Below are 13,457 nucleotides of genomic sequence, written 5' to 3' on the forward strand. Positions count from 1 at the left end.
ATGGCCCAGGTTTCTAGGCCTCCTTGGAGGGTGCAAGTGGCTCAGACCCTGGTGGGGGGAGAGAGAGGGAGGGTCAGTAAGTCCCCTGCCTCATTGAGGGGAGATCAAGTTCTGGTGGGAGGGGTATATCCCAGGGCTCCTCTGTTCTCTACCCATCCACACCCAGCTCCGCTGCCTGGTGAGAAGAGATGACACCAGGGCTCCTCACCAAGCACTGGCCTCCCAAGCCCCTCCAGCCAGACTCAGCCTGAGAGAGTCAGGGACATTTTTCCCCACCACACTGAACTTTATTAAGAGCTAGACCGACTGGGGGAAAAGCACAGGAGCTCCAAGACAGCCCCCATGAACAGACCGCACAAGGGGAGGGAGATGGGGCCAGGCTGGGGCTCCTCCACCCCAGTGGGTCACTCACAGGGCACAGGGGGCTTTTTCTCTCCTCAGCCATGACCTATGCCCCAGGGCCACTGGGTCTCTCGGCAGAGAGGGGGGCAAACACAAAACCACCACCCCAGATGGCTCTGGGGATCTGAGCTCCAGCTCTTCTCCAGGGAAGAGAAAATGAACTTGGAGACTCCTTTCAAGACATTTGGATATTTATCTTGCTGAGATCCTATGATCCCTGCTGACTTCCTGCCCCTGGGGCAGGGGGCTGGACTCAGATGATCCTTCAGGATCCCTTCCAGCCCGAATGTCTATGAAATCCAGCTGGGGATAAAGCATTTGCAGTCACTGACTGAGCATAGCTGTAATTTAAAGCAGGATCAAAGGGCAAAGCAGCACCTCCTCTCTCCCATGGACACCCCCTCCCTCCCACTAGCCCTTGCTGCCAAGAGGTCAGGAAACCCCTCACAGCCACCATGCACCACCGCTCAGCATTGCCAGGCTGAGACCTCTGCAGCTCGTGTCACCTGTGGCATAAATCAGGCAAGGTGTGGGATGGGGCTGGAGTCCCAGGGGGGAGGATTGGGCAATGCTGCTGCTAGGGCACCAGTCATGGGTGCATCTTGCCAGGGGGATCCTGGACCTTCTTGGTTCCAGATGGCGCAGCCCGGACAAGGGCCAATTTCTTGGGCAGGCTGCTGCTGGCTTTCATCACCACCTCATGCTCAATCTTCTTGCGGATGCCGACTTCCAGGTTCTGTGTGAGGGGGAGAGGGTGGAGAGGGGGGTAAGACCCTGACAGGGTTGGGTTGGAGGGGGGTTAGTACCCTGAGGCCCCACACTGCCCCTCACCTTTCTCAGCTGCTGCTGCTGCACCACTCGGGCTTTCTTGGGGGCGATGACACGGCCTGAGGTGGGGGAAAAGAAGAGATGAAGGAGGATGGGAGCAGACCTGCCCCTCCTCAAAACAGCACCAGGCTAGGAGGGAATGGGTGACACTGCAGGTTCCAGGGGTGCCTGAAAGCTAGAGGGAGATATCCAAACCCTCCTGCCCTCCGTGTGAGAGCATAATGTTGGGCTCTGGAGTTGCACCTCCTCGGGAAATGGGATAGGGAAGCCCAGGAGCTGCCCCCACTCCAAAAGCATCCCAGCACAGTGGGACCCAAATGCCACAATGAAGTCCTATTCTCCCAAAAAAGGGCCTTGAGCCCCTGCACCTCCTCCCACACCTCAGCCCCCCAGCACCCCCCTACCCCATAGCCCTCTGCTCCTGGCCCCAAGTCCCCTCCATGCCCAAGGCTCCCCCCGCTCTAACCTCCCTTGCGAGGCCCTCGGCCCACCACCGCTTTCTTCACCGCGCCCGGGCGCTTCGCCGGCAGCTTCCGTCCACCCTGCGCCATCTTGGCGTTGTCGGGGCGCCGCAGGGCACGCCGGGACACTGGGGTAGCAAGCCCCGCCCCCGGGGCATGCCCGGAAACCGAGGTAATTCCGTTCCGCCCGGCATGCCGGGAGAGAGGGGCGGAAGTAGGGCATGCTAGGATACAGAGGGGCTAGGCAGCCTGGGGCGATGCATGCTGGGACACAGGCGGCTGGGGTGTAATTGCCCCAGTCCTGGAATCTCCACTGCATTGTCCCATGCAGTCGCTCCCTGTGCACGGAGCTGCACAGAGCACACGTGTGCATATGTGTGCGTGGCGTGCCCAGCACAGCCATCCTCAGCAGCGAGAGCAGAGAGAAAGCAAAAGCCCCACGTGGCCCAGAGCCAGGACAGGGGAAACTCCACACAGGAGGCCCCTGCCTCCAGAGACTCTCCCGAGCACTACAGACCCTAGGACACAGGGTAGGGAACACCAATTCCATTTGGAGGTAGGAATCACAAGCCTGACAGTATAAAAGGCAACCTGGGTTTATTAGCTGCAGACAAAGCAGGGTCTGCACCGGACACCCCCCAGCGCTGGCAGCCCCGGTCAAGTCCACCCAGGCACAGCTGGCCTAGGATGCGGGGGCGTGCATCACCTGATGGAGGCCTGTTTCAGGCCTTCCTGGAGCTCTGCGGGGGCAAAGACCCCAAGCTCTGTAATGATGCCGCCAGTGATGAGGTCGTGGGGAGTGACGTCAAAGGCCGGGTTCCAGACGCCAATGTCTGGGCAGAAAAAAACATAACACGGCATTGGTTATGGGCCCCTCCAGCTGGTCCCCCCTCCCCACCAGTTCAGCTGCATCCCACTGAGCCAGAAGCTCCCTCCCCATCTCTCTGCCTAGGGAACAGTGTGTGGTGGGGAGATCTCCATCCTTGCCGGGGTTCAAGGAGAGGCTGGACAAGCATAATCTGGAGGTAGCTCAACCCACTCTGCTCTGGGGATCTCCCAGGCTGCTTTGTTGGCTGCCACATTGGGCTAGGAGGGAATATTTTTCCCAGTGCCTCCTGCTGCTACTTGTCTCAGGGTTTATTTTCCACTTCCTTAGAGGCATTGACTGTAACTTTGATTTTTTAAATGTTGCCCAGACTGGGGATGGTGACTATGCTGTCCCAATGCTCCTGCTGGGACTCAACCCCAGAGGGTCGTGGCTAAAGGGGCTTGCCCCTCTGCTCAGGGTCAGACCTACACTGCATTGGGGGTCAGGAAGGAATTTCCCCCTGGTCAAATTGGTACAAACTGGGAGGAGTGGGGGGTGGTTGCTTTCCTCTGTAGCAGGGGCACAGCCTGGGATCTCTCAAATGAGTATTAACAACCTTTTACAGCAGCAGGACACCGGCTGCGTGGTCCCCCTGCTTTCCCTGTGGCAGAGTTGAGGGTGATGTCTGGTGATCTGTCAGGGCTGACAGTAGTTTTACGAAGAGTTTAGATGATGGACTTGTCTGGGCTGGTTTGGACAGGGCTGATCCTGCCTCAGGCAGGGGGTTGGACTGGATGTGACCTCTGGAGGTCTCTTCTAGCCCCACTATTTTAGGATTCTATGATTGGGGGTCTGGAGGTGGCAACTGGGCTGTGCCAGTGCTCTTGCTGGGACTTAACCTCAGAGGTTCCTGGCTAGAGGGTCTTGCCCCTTTGCTCGGGGTCAGATTGACACACTTGGAATCAGAAAGGAATTTCACCCCCTTGTCAGGCTGGTACAGACTTGGGGGTAGGTTGCCTTTCTCTGTAGTAAGGACACAGCCGCTTCCTGGGATCTCAAGAGTATATTAACAACTTTTTACGGCAGCAGGATGTTGGCCACTGCGGTTCCCCTGATTTCCCTGTGGCAGGGTCAGGTGCAATGCCTGGTGTTGCATCAGGGTTGACTGTACTGTTACTAAGAGTTTGGACAATGGATTTGACTGTGATGGTTGAACAAGGATGATCCTGCCTCAAACAGGGGGTTACATTAGGTGATTCCTGGAGGTCCCTGCAGAGCAGTGGCTCCGATTCTATACCAGGTGCTGCGATCCTAATGCCGTTGATGTCTGTCAGCTCCTGACTGGGCCTCTCCTCAATGATGATCTGGTCCCCAGTGGCCAGGCTGAGGTCACAGGAGGTGCTGGGTGCCGCCACGTAGAAAGGCACGCCATGGTGCATTGCAGCAATAGCCAGCTGGTAGGTGCCCACCTTGTTGGCTGTGTCACCATTGGCCACCACACGGTCAGCTCCTACCACGATGGCTGGGCAAGGAGATAAAAGGAGTTGGCAGCCAGCAGGGGGAAGGGACCCTGCATTTTGGAGGGACCCCAAGGCAGCCACAGGGCCCCTGAGGAGCGGGATATGGTCTAGAAAGATCTATCCCCCTACTGGGGAGAGGAGGTTGTTTGGGATGGAGGGGCCCAGTCTAGGAGGCAGGAGACCCAGGGCTTTTCTGGCTGTGCCCACCTCCCTTGTTCACCCAAAATCAAAGTCCTTGTCCTAGATGGGGAACCCAGGGTCTGAGAGCCAGGCCAGGGGGCCAGCTGGCACCAGGCTGGGGAAGCTGGAGAGACCGGCTGGGCTTTCACTTACCGGAGATGCCCTTCTCCTTCAGGGCCAGGGCAGCTGCGCTGTCGGCAATGAGGGTGGCTGGGATGCCCTCATAAACCAGCTCATAGGCTGTCAGCCGGGCCCCCTGGTTATAGGGCCGTGTCTCTGTGCAGTACACATGTTCCAGGCAGCCACGGGCATGTAGGGCCCGGATGACACCTGCGAGGCAAGACGGGGAGTACAGGGATGATGAGATGGAAGAAGGAAGGTTAAGGAGCTGGCTGGGGGAGGGAGCAGGATGCTTGGGTTCTATTCCCAGCTCTGGAAGTGGGAGAAGTTTAGTGGTTAGAGCAAACTATAGGAGTCAGGATGCTTGGGTTCTGCTTGAGAGAGGCAGGTTGGCAATCAATGCCTGATGTAGGGGGCCTGGGAGCCAGGACTCCTAAGCTCCCCTTCCCAGCTCCAAGAGGAGATGGAGGTCTGGTTGCTAGAGCAGGCCAAAGCCAGGACTCCTGGGTTCTGCTCCAACCTCCCCCACCCAAGTTGGCAATCAAAGCAGAGAACCAGGACACCTGGGCTCCTCTTGGGGACGAGGCAGCGAGGCCTGATAGTTGAAACCAAGCCAAGCCAGCTCCCTCTACCTGGTGTAGGGAAACCCTGTCCAGCCCCAACTCACCCAGGGCAGTGCCATAGCCAGCAGTAGCCAGCGCCCCAGTGTTGCAGTGGGTCAGCACTGTCACCTGGCCCTGTGGTGCCACCCCCCGCATCATGCAGGTGGCCCCGAGCTCTCCGATGCGCCGGTTATCCTGCAGGTCCTTCTCCAGCATCTCCTCCGCTAGCTGGATGACGCTGGGGGGAGCAGATAGCTGTCAAGACCTGGCCTGGCCCAGCCCAGCTGCCCCCCCACCATCCCCATTACTCACATCTCCCGCACACTGTTGGCTGTGGCACCCGGGCATTGGGCCTCATGCGTGACTGCAGCCCCCAGCTTCTCAGCTGCCTGCGCCATGTTGCGGGCTGTGGGACGGGTGCTGGCCAGGTCCTGCAGTGCCTTCCCCACGAAGGTGGCCACCGTGGCAGCGTCTTGGCCCCCAGCTGTGCCCCCATGCAGCTCTACCGCCAGGCTCAGGCAGCCCACAAGGGCAATGGCTGGAGCACCCCGCACCTAGGGGAGGGGGGGATGTAGCATGTGCCCTAACTGTGCTCCAGCTTCATGACCCCCACCCTGTGCAGCCATGAGCCTGGTGGGGGCTCCCTGCCTCCACTCACCCTCAAACCTGGGAGCAAGGGAGTGTTAGAGATGGTGGGGGGACCTGTCCAACTCACGCCCTGACCCCACCTCCTGCAGCTCTGAGCCTCCAGGGGGGGCTCCCTCACACCTGAGAGCAAGGGGGGTGGAGATGGGGGGGAACCTTCCCCCCCTCCCAGCCTGGGGCCTCCCAAGTGCAGACTCTCCCTCCCCTAACCTGGGGGGGGGCCGCGGGCAAAGCCCAGACCCCTACAGAACCCAGGGGAGCCACAGCCTTGCATCTCCCCTCCCTACTCCCTTGAGGCCCCATCTCCCTGCCTCTCCACCCCGTTTCCCTTCCCCCAGCTCCATACAGGACCCGCCCCCCCATCACCCTGGGGGGACTCCTCCCTGCCTCCCCCCCAACTCCATGCCCTCGCTTCCTACACCTGCGGGGGCCCGCTCCCTTGGGGGTGTCTCCCTGCCCCCCCCCGCCCAGCTCCATGGGGCAGGGGGAGCACGTGGCGAGGCGCACCCGCATGTCCCGGATGGCCGCCTGCCCATCCCGCACGCCCCGGATCGCCTGGTAGCAGCTCCGCTGCGGCAGCTGCAGCTGATCTAGGATCTGCAGAGACCCGCGGCGGTAGCGCAGCGCCTCCAGCACCATGGCAGCGGCGCGGACCCAGGCTTCCAGGCCAGGCCCCGCCCCCGCTGGGAGTGGCCCCCAGGCTCGGCCCTCCCCCGCTACCGGCAGAACCCACGTGTCCGAGCACCCGCGTCCAGAGCTGGGGAGGGTCCAGCCTGTAGCCTATTGGTCTAGAGGCAAAAGGAATCACAACTCAGGGCAGAGATGATATATTTGATTAATCTAATTAGATTTTTGCAAAAAAAATTTTCTTTAATTGCAAGCTTCCGGGCACAAACACCCTTCTTCAGGCATCGGAGAAAAGATTATAAAAGTTCTAGGTACAAATAAAACATCATATTTCATAGGAGAGTTGAGTTTTAGCCAATTTTTTAAAATATCAGTTTTACAAGGAAGAACCAAGCTTGACCACCTGAAACCTTGCTCCTACCTTTGTTCGAGGTAATTTGCATTATCACAGAGCTTCACAAGAGAGCTGAGACACTTTACCAGCTAAGAACTATCTGCCCAGAAGAGCACTCCATCCTTTTTACTCCTCTGTGCTTTATGAAACACCATAACCACAGAAGGAAAGGTGACTACATGCTGCTTACCACCAAACAACTTCCAGGTAAACAGACTAGTCCAACTTTTCTCTGAGCCCAATCTGCATAAAATAAACTGTTCCAAACAGATTTTACCACACCTTCAACTCTCCTATGAACTTTCATTTTTGCCCAGAACTTTTACAATCTTTTCTCCTATGCCTGAAGAAGGGTGTTTATGTCCAAAAGCTTGTAATTAAAGAATTTTTTGCAAACATCTAGTTGGTTTAGTAAAAGATATCTCTCTACCACAAGTTCTGATTCCAAAGCTAGGAAGGGAACCCAGGAGTCCTGGGATTCTGCTCTAGCCACTGGGCCCCACCACCTTCCCAGAGCTGGGGAGGGAACCCAGGTATCCTGGCTTCCAGCCTTGCCCCCACCCCTACTCCAACCACTGGACCCCACTTCCTTCTTACAGCTGGGGATGAAGCCCAGCTGTCTGGGCTTTGCCCCACCTTTCCCTGCCAGAACCCATTGGCCTCCTCTCTCCTCTCACAGGTGGAGGCAGAACCCTGGTGTCTTGGACTCTTGCGCTAACCACTAGACCCTGTTGCCTTCCCACAGCTGCGGACAGAAACTGAAGGGAGGTGGGCAACTCAACCCCTGGGGTGTGTACACTGGGCCCCTCTCCAAGCCAGCTAGAGCCATAGGTTCATTAAATGGCTTTAATTGCTGTTAAAACCCATTCCCTTCTCTCCCAGCTGGGGGCTTGGCTGGCAGCCCCCGCCCCGCACGACTGGTGCCTCCCGAGACTGAGGGGCACAATTTGCAGGTGGCAGCACTGGCGGCAGGGTGGCAAGTAGCAACTGCTTGCAGAAGCCACCAGCAGCGGCATCAGGAGTGATCAGCAACTGTCCGCAGAAGCTGCTGGTGGCAGCAACCAGTTTCAGGGGGGGCCTATGCCCCCACCCAGGGCAGTGGCCCCCAGGGGAGCTGCCTCTTTCCTTGGAGCAGCGATGAACCGGGCTCCAAGTCATGCTGGGGGTGGGGGGAGCTTGGTAGGAGATCCCCTCTTTGCACAGGGGTCTGGACTAGGATTGGGGGGGTGGGGGGGCACAGAAATGGTGCTGTATAAATACCCAGGCAGGGGGAGGAAGATGCCACTCTGGGTTGGTCCTGAAGGGGGCACTGATGCCCAGGCATGGGGCCTGGCCAAGCTGTAGCTCCTCCAGGTCGGCTGTGAGGTTCTGTCAGGAACCAGGAGTCCTCTGTGCAACAACGGGACAGCTCTGTGCCCAGCCTGCACTCATGGGGGGTAGGTCATTCACCATCCGAGTCAGAGCCGGAGCCCGAGTAGTCTGGGACCAGGGAGTGAGGGGGGCCAGAGGGTCCAGCGGTTGGTGAGGTAGGGAGGGCGCAGGGTGTCTCTGTGGCATCCCCTAGGCTAGCCAGGCCCCGGGGGACATCTGTTGGCCGACGGCGCACAATGCCCAGGTGGTCACAGGGGGCTGGAGAAGAAGAGGTCTTTGTGCCCAGACCTGGCAGCTTGAGTGCATCGCCAGCCTTGGCACTGGGGAACCAGGAGCGGCTGGAGATCTCTGTGCGCTTCTGCTTCTGCTTGTCCTCATAGGCTGGAAGGAGAGGATGAGGGGTGGGGAGGGTTGGTCAGAGACCTTGTGCAGCCCAGGAGTAGAGCTGGGAGCAGCCCTGTGTCCTGGCTGCACACCCTACTCCCCCTCCCAGAGTGGGGAGAACCCAGGAGTCCAGGCTCACAGCCCCTCCCAGCTGACAAGAGAAGCCAGGCATCCCAACTCTCACCTCTAGACCCCACACTCCCTTTCCCACAGTGGGGAGAAGAACCTGGGAATCCAGGTTCCTGGCTCTAGCCCCCAGTCCCTTTTCCTGGGCTGAGAGGAAAACCCAAGAGTCTGGGCTTGCTGCCTCTCTGCTCTAACCATCAAACCCTTCCCAGCTGCCAAGAGAACCCAGGCGTCCTGGCTTTAACCTCAGTTTAAACCCCACTCCCCTTCCCAGAGTGGGGAGGAGAACCTAGGCATCCTGCAGGGCTTTTGGCTCTACTGCCCTTTCCAGAGCTAGGTCGAGAACCCAGGAGTCCAGGCTCTCACTGTGTCTCTGTTCTCTATGAATCAGACCCCTCATCACAGCTGGCAACAGAATTCAGAGGTCCTGGCTCTAGTCCTCTCCCCCAGGAGAACCCAGGAGTCCGGGGTGCCAGTCTCTGTTTCTTCTGTCCAACCAGCCCTGGTGGTGGTGAACTTGCCCGTGCCCACCCCCTCAGCCAGGCTGGAGCCCAGCATCCCCATGTGTGGGGCCAGGAACGTACAGTCGGGGCTGCGATAGGTGAGCAGGGTGGCCAGGCGCCGGTCCTCCTCCGCCTCACGCACTAGCGGGATGCTCAGGTTGGCCTTGGCCTGAAGCGCCTGGTCTTTCTCCTCCTCCTCCTGCAACACCTTCTTCTCCTCCTGGGTGGGTGAGGAGGGGGCAGGTAGCCGTCAACACCTTGGGGGCAACCAAACCCTCTGGCTGCCCCAGATCCAACCCAGCGCAAGGTGGGGTGAGACTGCAAAGGGCTGCAGACAGTGGCTGGGGAGTGGGTCAGGGTGACGGGGCTGAGATCAGGGGGCCCCTGGTAGAACCAGGGTGGGGCTGGTGACTCTACCAGGTCTTCTCAATTCCAGCTTGAGCTGAGGGGGCAGGGGTGTGGGCTGGGATTGAGGGGACCTGGTAGAGCTGGAGGGGGTAGAAGCAGGTAGAGGGCTTGGGCTGAGATTAAGGATCCCAGGGGGGGAGGCAGAGGGTGCAGGCAGGGATGAAGGAGCCCTGGTAAGACCGGGGAGGGGAGCAGGGGGTAACAGGGGCATGGTGCTGGGATTTAGGGGCCCTGGTAGAGCTGGAGAGGGAGAGCAGGGGGCACACAGGCTGGGATCAAGGGCTCTAGTAAAGCTGTTGGGGGTGGGGGTGGGGAAGGGTACAGACAGGGAAATGAAAGGGCCCTGGCAGAGGTGGAGGGTAACAGAGGGCACATCGGGGTAGCAGAAGCATCCTCCCACCAGGCACAGAGAGCTGAGTTTTGTGGCCATGAGTCCCACCCGCCCCCTGAAGCCAGCCCTGACCCGGAACTTGCGGCGCAGCATGCTGTTGAGCGCAAAGTCGTCCTTCCAGGCACTCTGGGCCTCCTGGATGTTGGACAAGGTGGGGAGGGCACGCTGCAGCTTGCCCTGATCAGTGGCGCCGTGTTCCAACCGGTACATGGCATCTGTTTCCAGCTTCTTTTTCTCCTCGTGTTCTGGGGGAAACAGCCAGGGGACACGTGGATGCACTGGCTTGGCTGGGGGCAGGGGCAGAAGCAGGAGCTGGGTGGTAGTGTATACAAGCACAGGGCACTCACCAGTGGCCAGGACCTGCTCATTGTCCTGTGGATCCCAACGCTCCTCCTTGCGCTGGGCGCCGCTCACGATGACGTAGTCACAGTTGGCCGGGTCTGTCTGCATTTCAATGTAGTTGACGCACAGGTGACACTTCATCCGAAACCTGGGGGCCAAGGGCCATGTCAGCTCCCAGCCTCTCCCCCCTGCCCCTCATGCCCCCATTGTTGCCCCCTTTGTCGGCCCTTGCTAGGGCCGGACAGAGCCTAGCTGAAGCCACCCTGGTAACACGGTTGCCCTAGGGGCTCCACATGTGGGCTACCAGATGCCTCATGGGGTGCCCCAAGCCCACAGCCCCTCACGTTCACCATGGCTGGGCTGGGGAGAGAGAACAGACAAGGGAGGTAACAAGGAAGAAACCCAGGAATGTTGGCTTCCTGTCCTGGTACTGACTAAACCCATCCTCCAGTGGATACAGACACTTGTCCTGGGGGTGGGGGTGCATCAAGCCTCCAGATGGTTGGGGGATGAGCTAGGCCTAGCGATGCCTGTGCTCTACTACAGGGATCTCCCAGACTTCTAGGCTTTGCCAGTTCCTGCATGGGGCTAGGAGGGGAATTCCTGCCCCCACCCACCCCTCCATCATTGCTGATACCATTATCGGGGGGTGGGGGGGCAGCGGCGTTAAGCTTCCCTCAGAGGCAATGGGTGTTGGCTGCAGCCCAGGCTGTAACTGCGCTGTGCCAATGCTCCTGCTGGGACTCGAACCCAGAGGAAAGGGTCTTGCCCTGCTGCTCAGGCTCAGACCAAATGCCAGATTTGGGATCAGGAAGGAATTTGACCTCATGGTCAGACTAGCATGGACTTGAGGGTGGTTCACTTTTCTCTATAGCAGGGGCATGGTCTTGGCCTGGGATCTCTGGAGTGTGTTAATAACCTTTTACAGTAGAAGGACGTTGGCCGAAGCCGTCTCCTTGCTTTTCCTGTGGCGGGGTCGGAGGGTGAGGTCTGGTGCTGTGTCAGGGCTGATCGTAGTCTTACAAAGAGAAATTAGATACTGGATTTGTCTGGGCTATTTTGGACAGGGGTGATCCTGCCTCAGGCAGGGGGGATGGACGCTAGGTAACTTCCAACGGTCCCTTTCAGCCCCTTCTCTAGGATTCACTAAGATCCGTGTTCTAGTCCCACAGAGGCATCATCATCATCCAAGGCCCTGTGTGGTCTGGTCTGTAGCAGCTCTCCTACCCCCACAGGCTCCATCACACCCTGCCTGAGAGCAAAGGCCACTCTAGTGATTGTGTGTGGTGTCTCTCTGCCCCTCCCAGCACCCACCTGTAGATGGGTGTGGTGTAGTAGTTCCCCACTTTCTTCTTCTCTGCGTTGTACCGGACGCCTGCGCAGAGGGAAATGGGTGTCAGGGGCTGTTCCAGCCCCTGCTCCCCTCCCCTCCCCTCCCCACACATCACATGTCAACACATGTGTCAGAAGCCCCTGCCCTTCTGCAAGGAGAGGTCCAGGGCCCTCCCCTGAGGGGGCAGATCTTACCCATTCCAATGTGGTTCTTGCAGCCATCACACCAGATGTTGTAGGGCATCTCAAACCTAACAGACAGGAGGCCGGGAGGCAGCTGCTGGTGACTGTGGTACTCCCCAGGGACCCTCTTGCCTAGCCAGCACTGGCCTCCAAGCCCCTCCTTGAGGGTCCAGCTCCCACCCCAGGATGATCATTCCCAGAATGCCTGCAGCCTTGGGTCACCCACAGACCATCCCCCTCCCACTCCCCGCCCCAAGCTCAGAGCCAACCTCATCCCTCTGCCACTCTGTGCAGTCATAAGCATAAAACCCAGGAGCCCTGCACCCTCCCACCCCTGCCCCCAGCATAAGCACAACTTGCTGGGAGCAGAATCCCAGCCCCCATGGTGCCCTGCCAGGGTGTCTCCCCCAGAAGAGGGCTGGGGTAGGGAAGGATGGGTGCTCTTACCTGATGATGAGGATGCCCTGAGACAGCTTGCGGGCCCGCTCCCGCAACGGGTGGCTGTGCCGGTACTTGTTGAGGGAGCCATGCTGCAAAGGAGGACAAGGGGTGGCTGTGAGCAGGGCCACAGGTGCTCAAAGGGAGTCAGGGACTCAAGGAAAGGGAGGAGGGAGCTGCCCTAGTAGGAAGGATGGCCACATCTGGGTGGGCTGGCATCTGTGGCCCTGTTTTTACCACAAGGAAACTGAGGCACGGAGTGGCTGGTGATGGGTGTTCCAGGTCCCACAAGGGGTCAGAGGCAGGACAGGGGAGGTGGGGGTAGGGGGTCATCAGGACCCAGCTTCCACCTGGGATGACTCCCACTCCCAACCCCCTACCCCCAATGTGGAACCCAGGTGTCTTGCATCCCAGTTCTCTCTCACCCCCAGAGCCTGGCACTTACCAGGGAGACAGAAATGGTCCTCCCCAGTCCCTGCCCACCACATGCCCCTCTCATATCTGGAAGGGAAACCAGGAGTCCTGGCTTCTGGCCTTCTCCCTAATGCAAGCCCTTTGGAGAGCAGCGACTAAACCCAGCCTGACCCCAGTGCACCAAAGGACTGAGTCCATGCCCAGAGCCCCCCATGCCCTGCCCTTACCTTTGCCGGGTCAAAGTCAGGGGGGTAATACTTGTTCACGCCTTTTCTTTCTCCCTGTAAGAAACCAAGGGGGAAGCAATTCAGCTCCCAGAAGCCTGGTACCTTCCTTAGGTGACACCCAGGTCTTCTCTAACTGGAGGGGCCAAGACAGGAGCCTCAGTGGGGGTTTTATTAATTTTAAAAGTCAACTTAAAGGGCAGGGGGAGAAGCTGAAACCAGGAATGGAGCAGCCAAGAAGCTGATGCTGGAAGGGGGAAAAGAAACAAGCTTGATTCATCAAAAAATACCAGGTTATTTATGGCAGCCTCAGAGATTCATAGTTGTTAGGGGCTGGGAGGGACCTTACAAGATCTTCAGGTCCAGCCCCCCTGCACTTGGGCAGGAAAGACTGCTGGGGTCATAACTGGTGGGGGGGAAGGCACTGGAGACTGCAGCTGGAAGCAGGACCAGGCCTGGTGGCACTCACCATGGTGAAAAGCTTCTAGCTCTGCTCCAGGCTGCAGGGAAGGAAGGAGGAGACAGTGTCACTTGTGGCCCGGAGAGTAGCTCTGGTCCTTGCGCACTGTTTAAACACATCCCAGCAACCCCTGTCCCAGCATGATGGGGTCACAGCCAACATGCTCCCCCAGGATGGGATTCAGCAGTGCCCACTAAGCATGTTCCTGAACATGTAGCAAGACTAAGCCATGTTTTAGGCACCCCCAAATCTGCCAGGTTGGGGGGGAGGGGGAAGACTGAGTCAGGGGGGGGG

General features: G+C 58.9%; 2 protein-coding genes across 4 annotated transcripts in view; both read right to left on the reverse strand.

Annotated features, from left to right (window-relative positions):
- Positions 1–1,106: 1,106 nt before the first annotated feature.
- MRI1 (methylthioribose-1-phosphate isomerase 1) lies at positions 1,107–6,264 on the reverse strand. Of its 2 annotated transcripts, XM_006023403.3 has the most exons (8): positions 6,074–6,264; positions 5,234–5,475; positions 4,987–5,159; positions 4,353–4,529; positions 3,797–4,021; positions 2,398–2,524; positions 1,234–1,289; positions 1,107–1,138 (listed from the first exon to the last, which is right to left on the reverse strand). In XM_006023403.3, exons 1-8 carry the CDS (start codon positions 6,203–6,205, stop codon positions 1,107–1,109), a joined length of 1,164 nt encoding a protein of 387 aa, XP_006023465.1. In that variant the 5' UTR covers positions 6,206–6,264. The 2 variants fall into 2 exon arrangements, with proteins under 2 accessions (XP_006023465.1, XP_014375377.1); XM_014519891.2 differs by lacking the exons at positions 1,107–1,138; positions 1,234–1,289 and having other exon boundaries at positions 2,382–4,021.
- A 728-nt stretch (positions 6,265–6,992) lies between these two features.
- CCDC130 (coiled-coil domain containing 130) overlaps positions 6,993–13,457 on the reverse strand; it is a 7,048-nt gene continuing 583 nt past the window's right edge. Inside the window, exons 2-11 of one of the 2 annotated variants that reach the window (XM_025203820.1) lie at positions 13,173–13,203; positions 12,707–12,760; positions 12,075–12,157; positions 11,640–11,695; positions 11,427–11,487; positions 11,032–11,130; positions 10,118–10,260; positions 9,843–10,015; positions 9,053–9,191; positions 6,993–8,339 (exon numbers count right to left, since the gene is read on the reverse strand). In XM_025203820.1, the coding sequence (XP_025059605.1) occupies positions 8,029–8,339; positions 9,053–9,191; positions 9,843–10,015; positions 10,118–10,260; positions 11,032–11,130; positions 11,427–11,487; positions 11,640–11,695; positions 12,075–12,157; positions 12,707–12,760; positions 13,173–13,175 (1,122 nt within the window). In that variant the 5' untranslated portion in view covers positions 13,176–13,203 and the 3' untranslated portion in view covers positions 6,993–8,028. The remainder of the gene's footprint in view (positions 8,340–9,052; positions 9,192–9,842; positions 10,016–10,117; positions 10,261–11,031; positions 11,131–11,426; positions 11,488–11,639; positions 11,696–12,074; positions 12,158–12,706; positions 12,761–13,172; positions 13,204–13,457) is intronic. The other variant, XM_006023405.3, reaches the window with a different exon arrangement.

Source organism: Alligator sinensis, unplaced genomic scaffold, assembly GCF_000455745.1.
Source record: "Alligator sinensis unplaced genomic scaffold, ASM45574v1 scaffold707_1, whole genome shotgun sequence".
In the NCBI taxonomy this organism is placed as follows: Eukaryota; Metazoa; Chordata; order Crocodylia; family Alligatoridae; genus Alligator; species Alligator sinensis.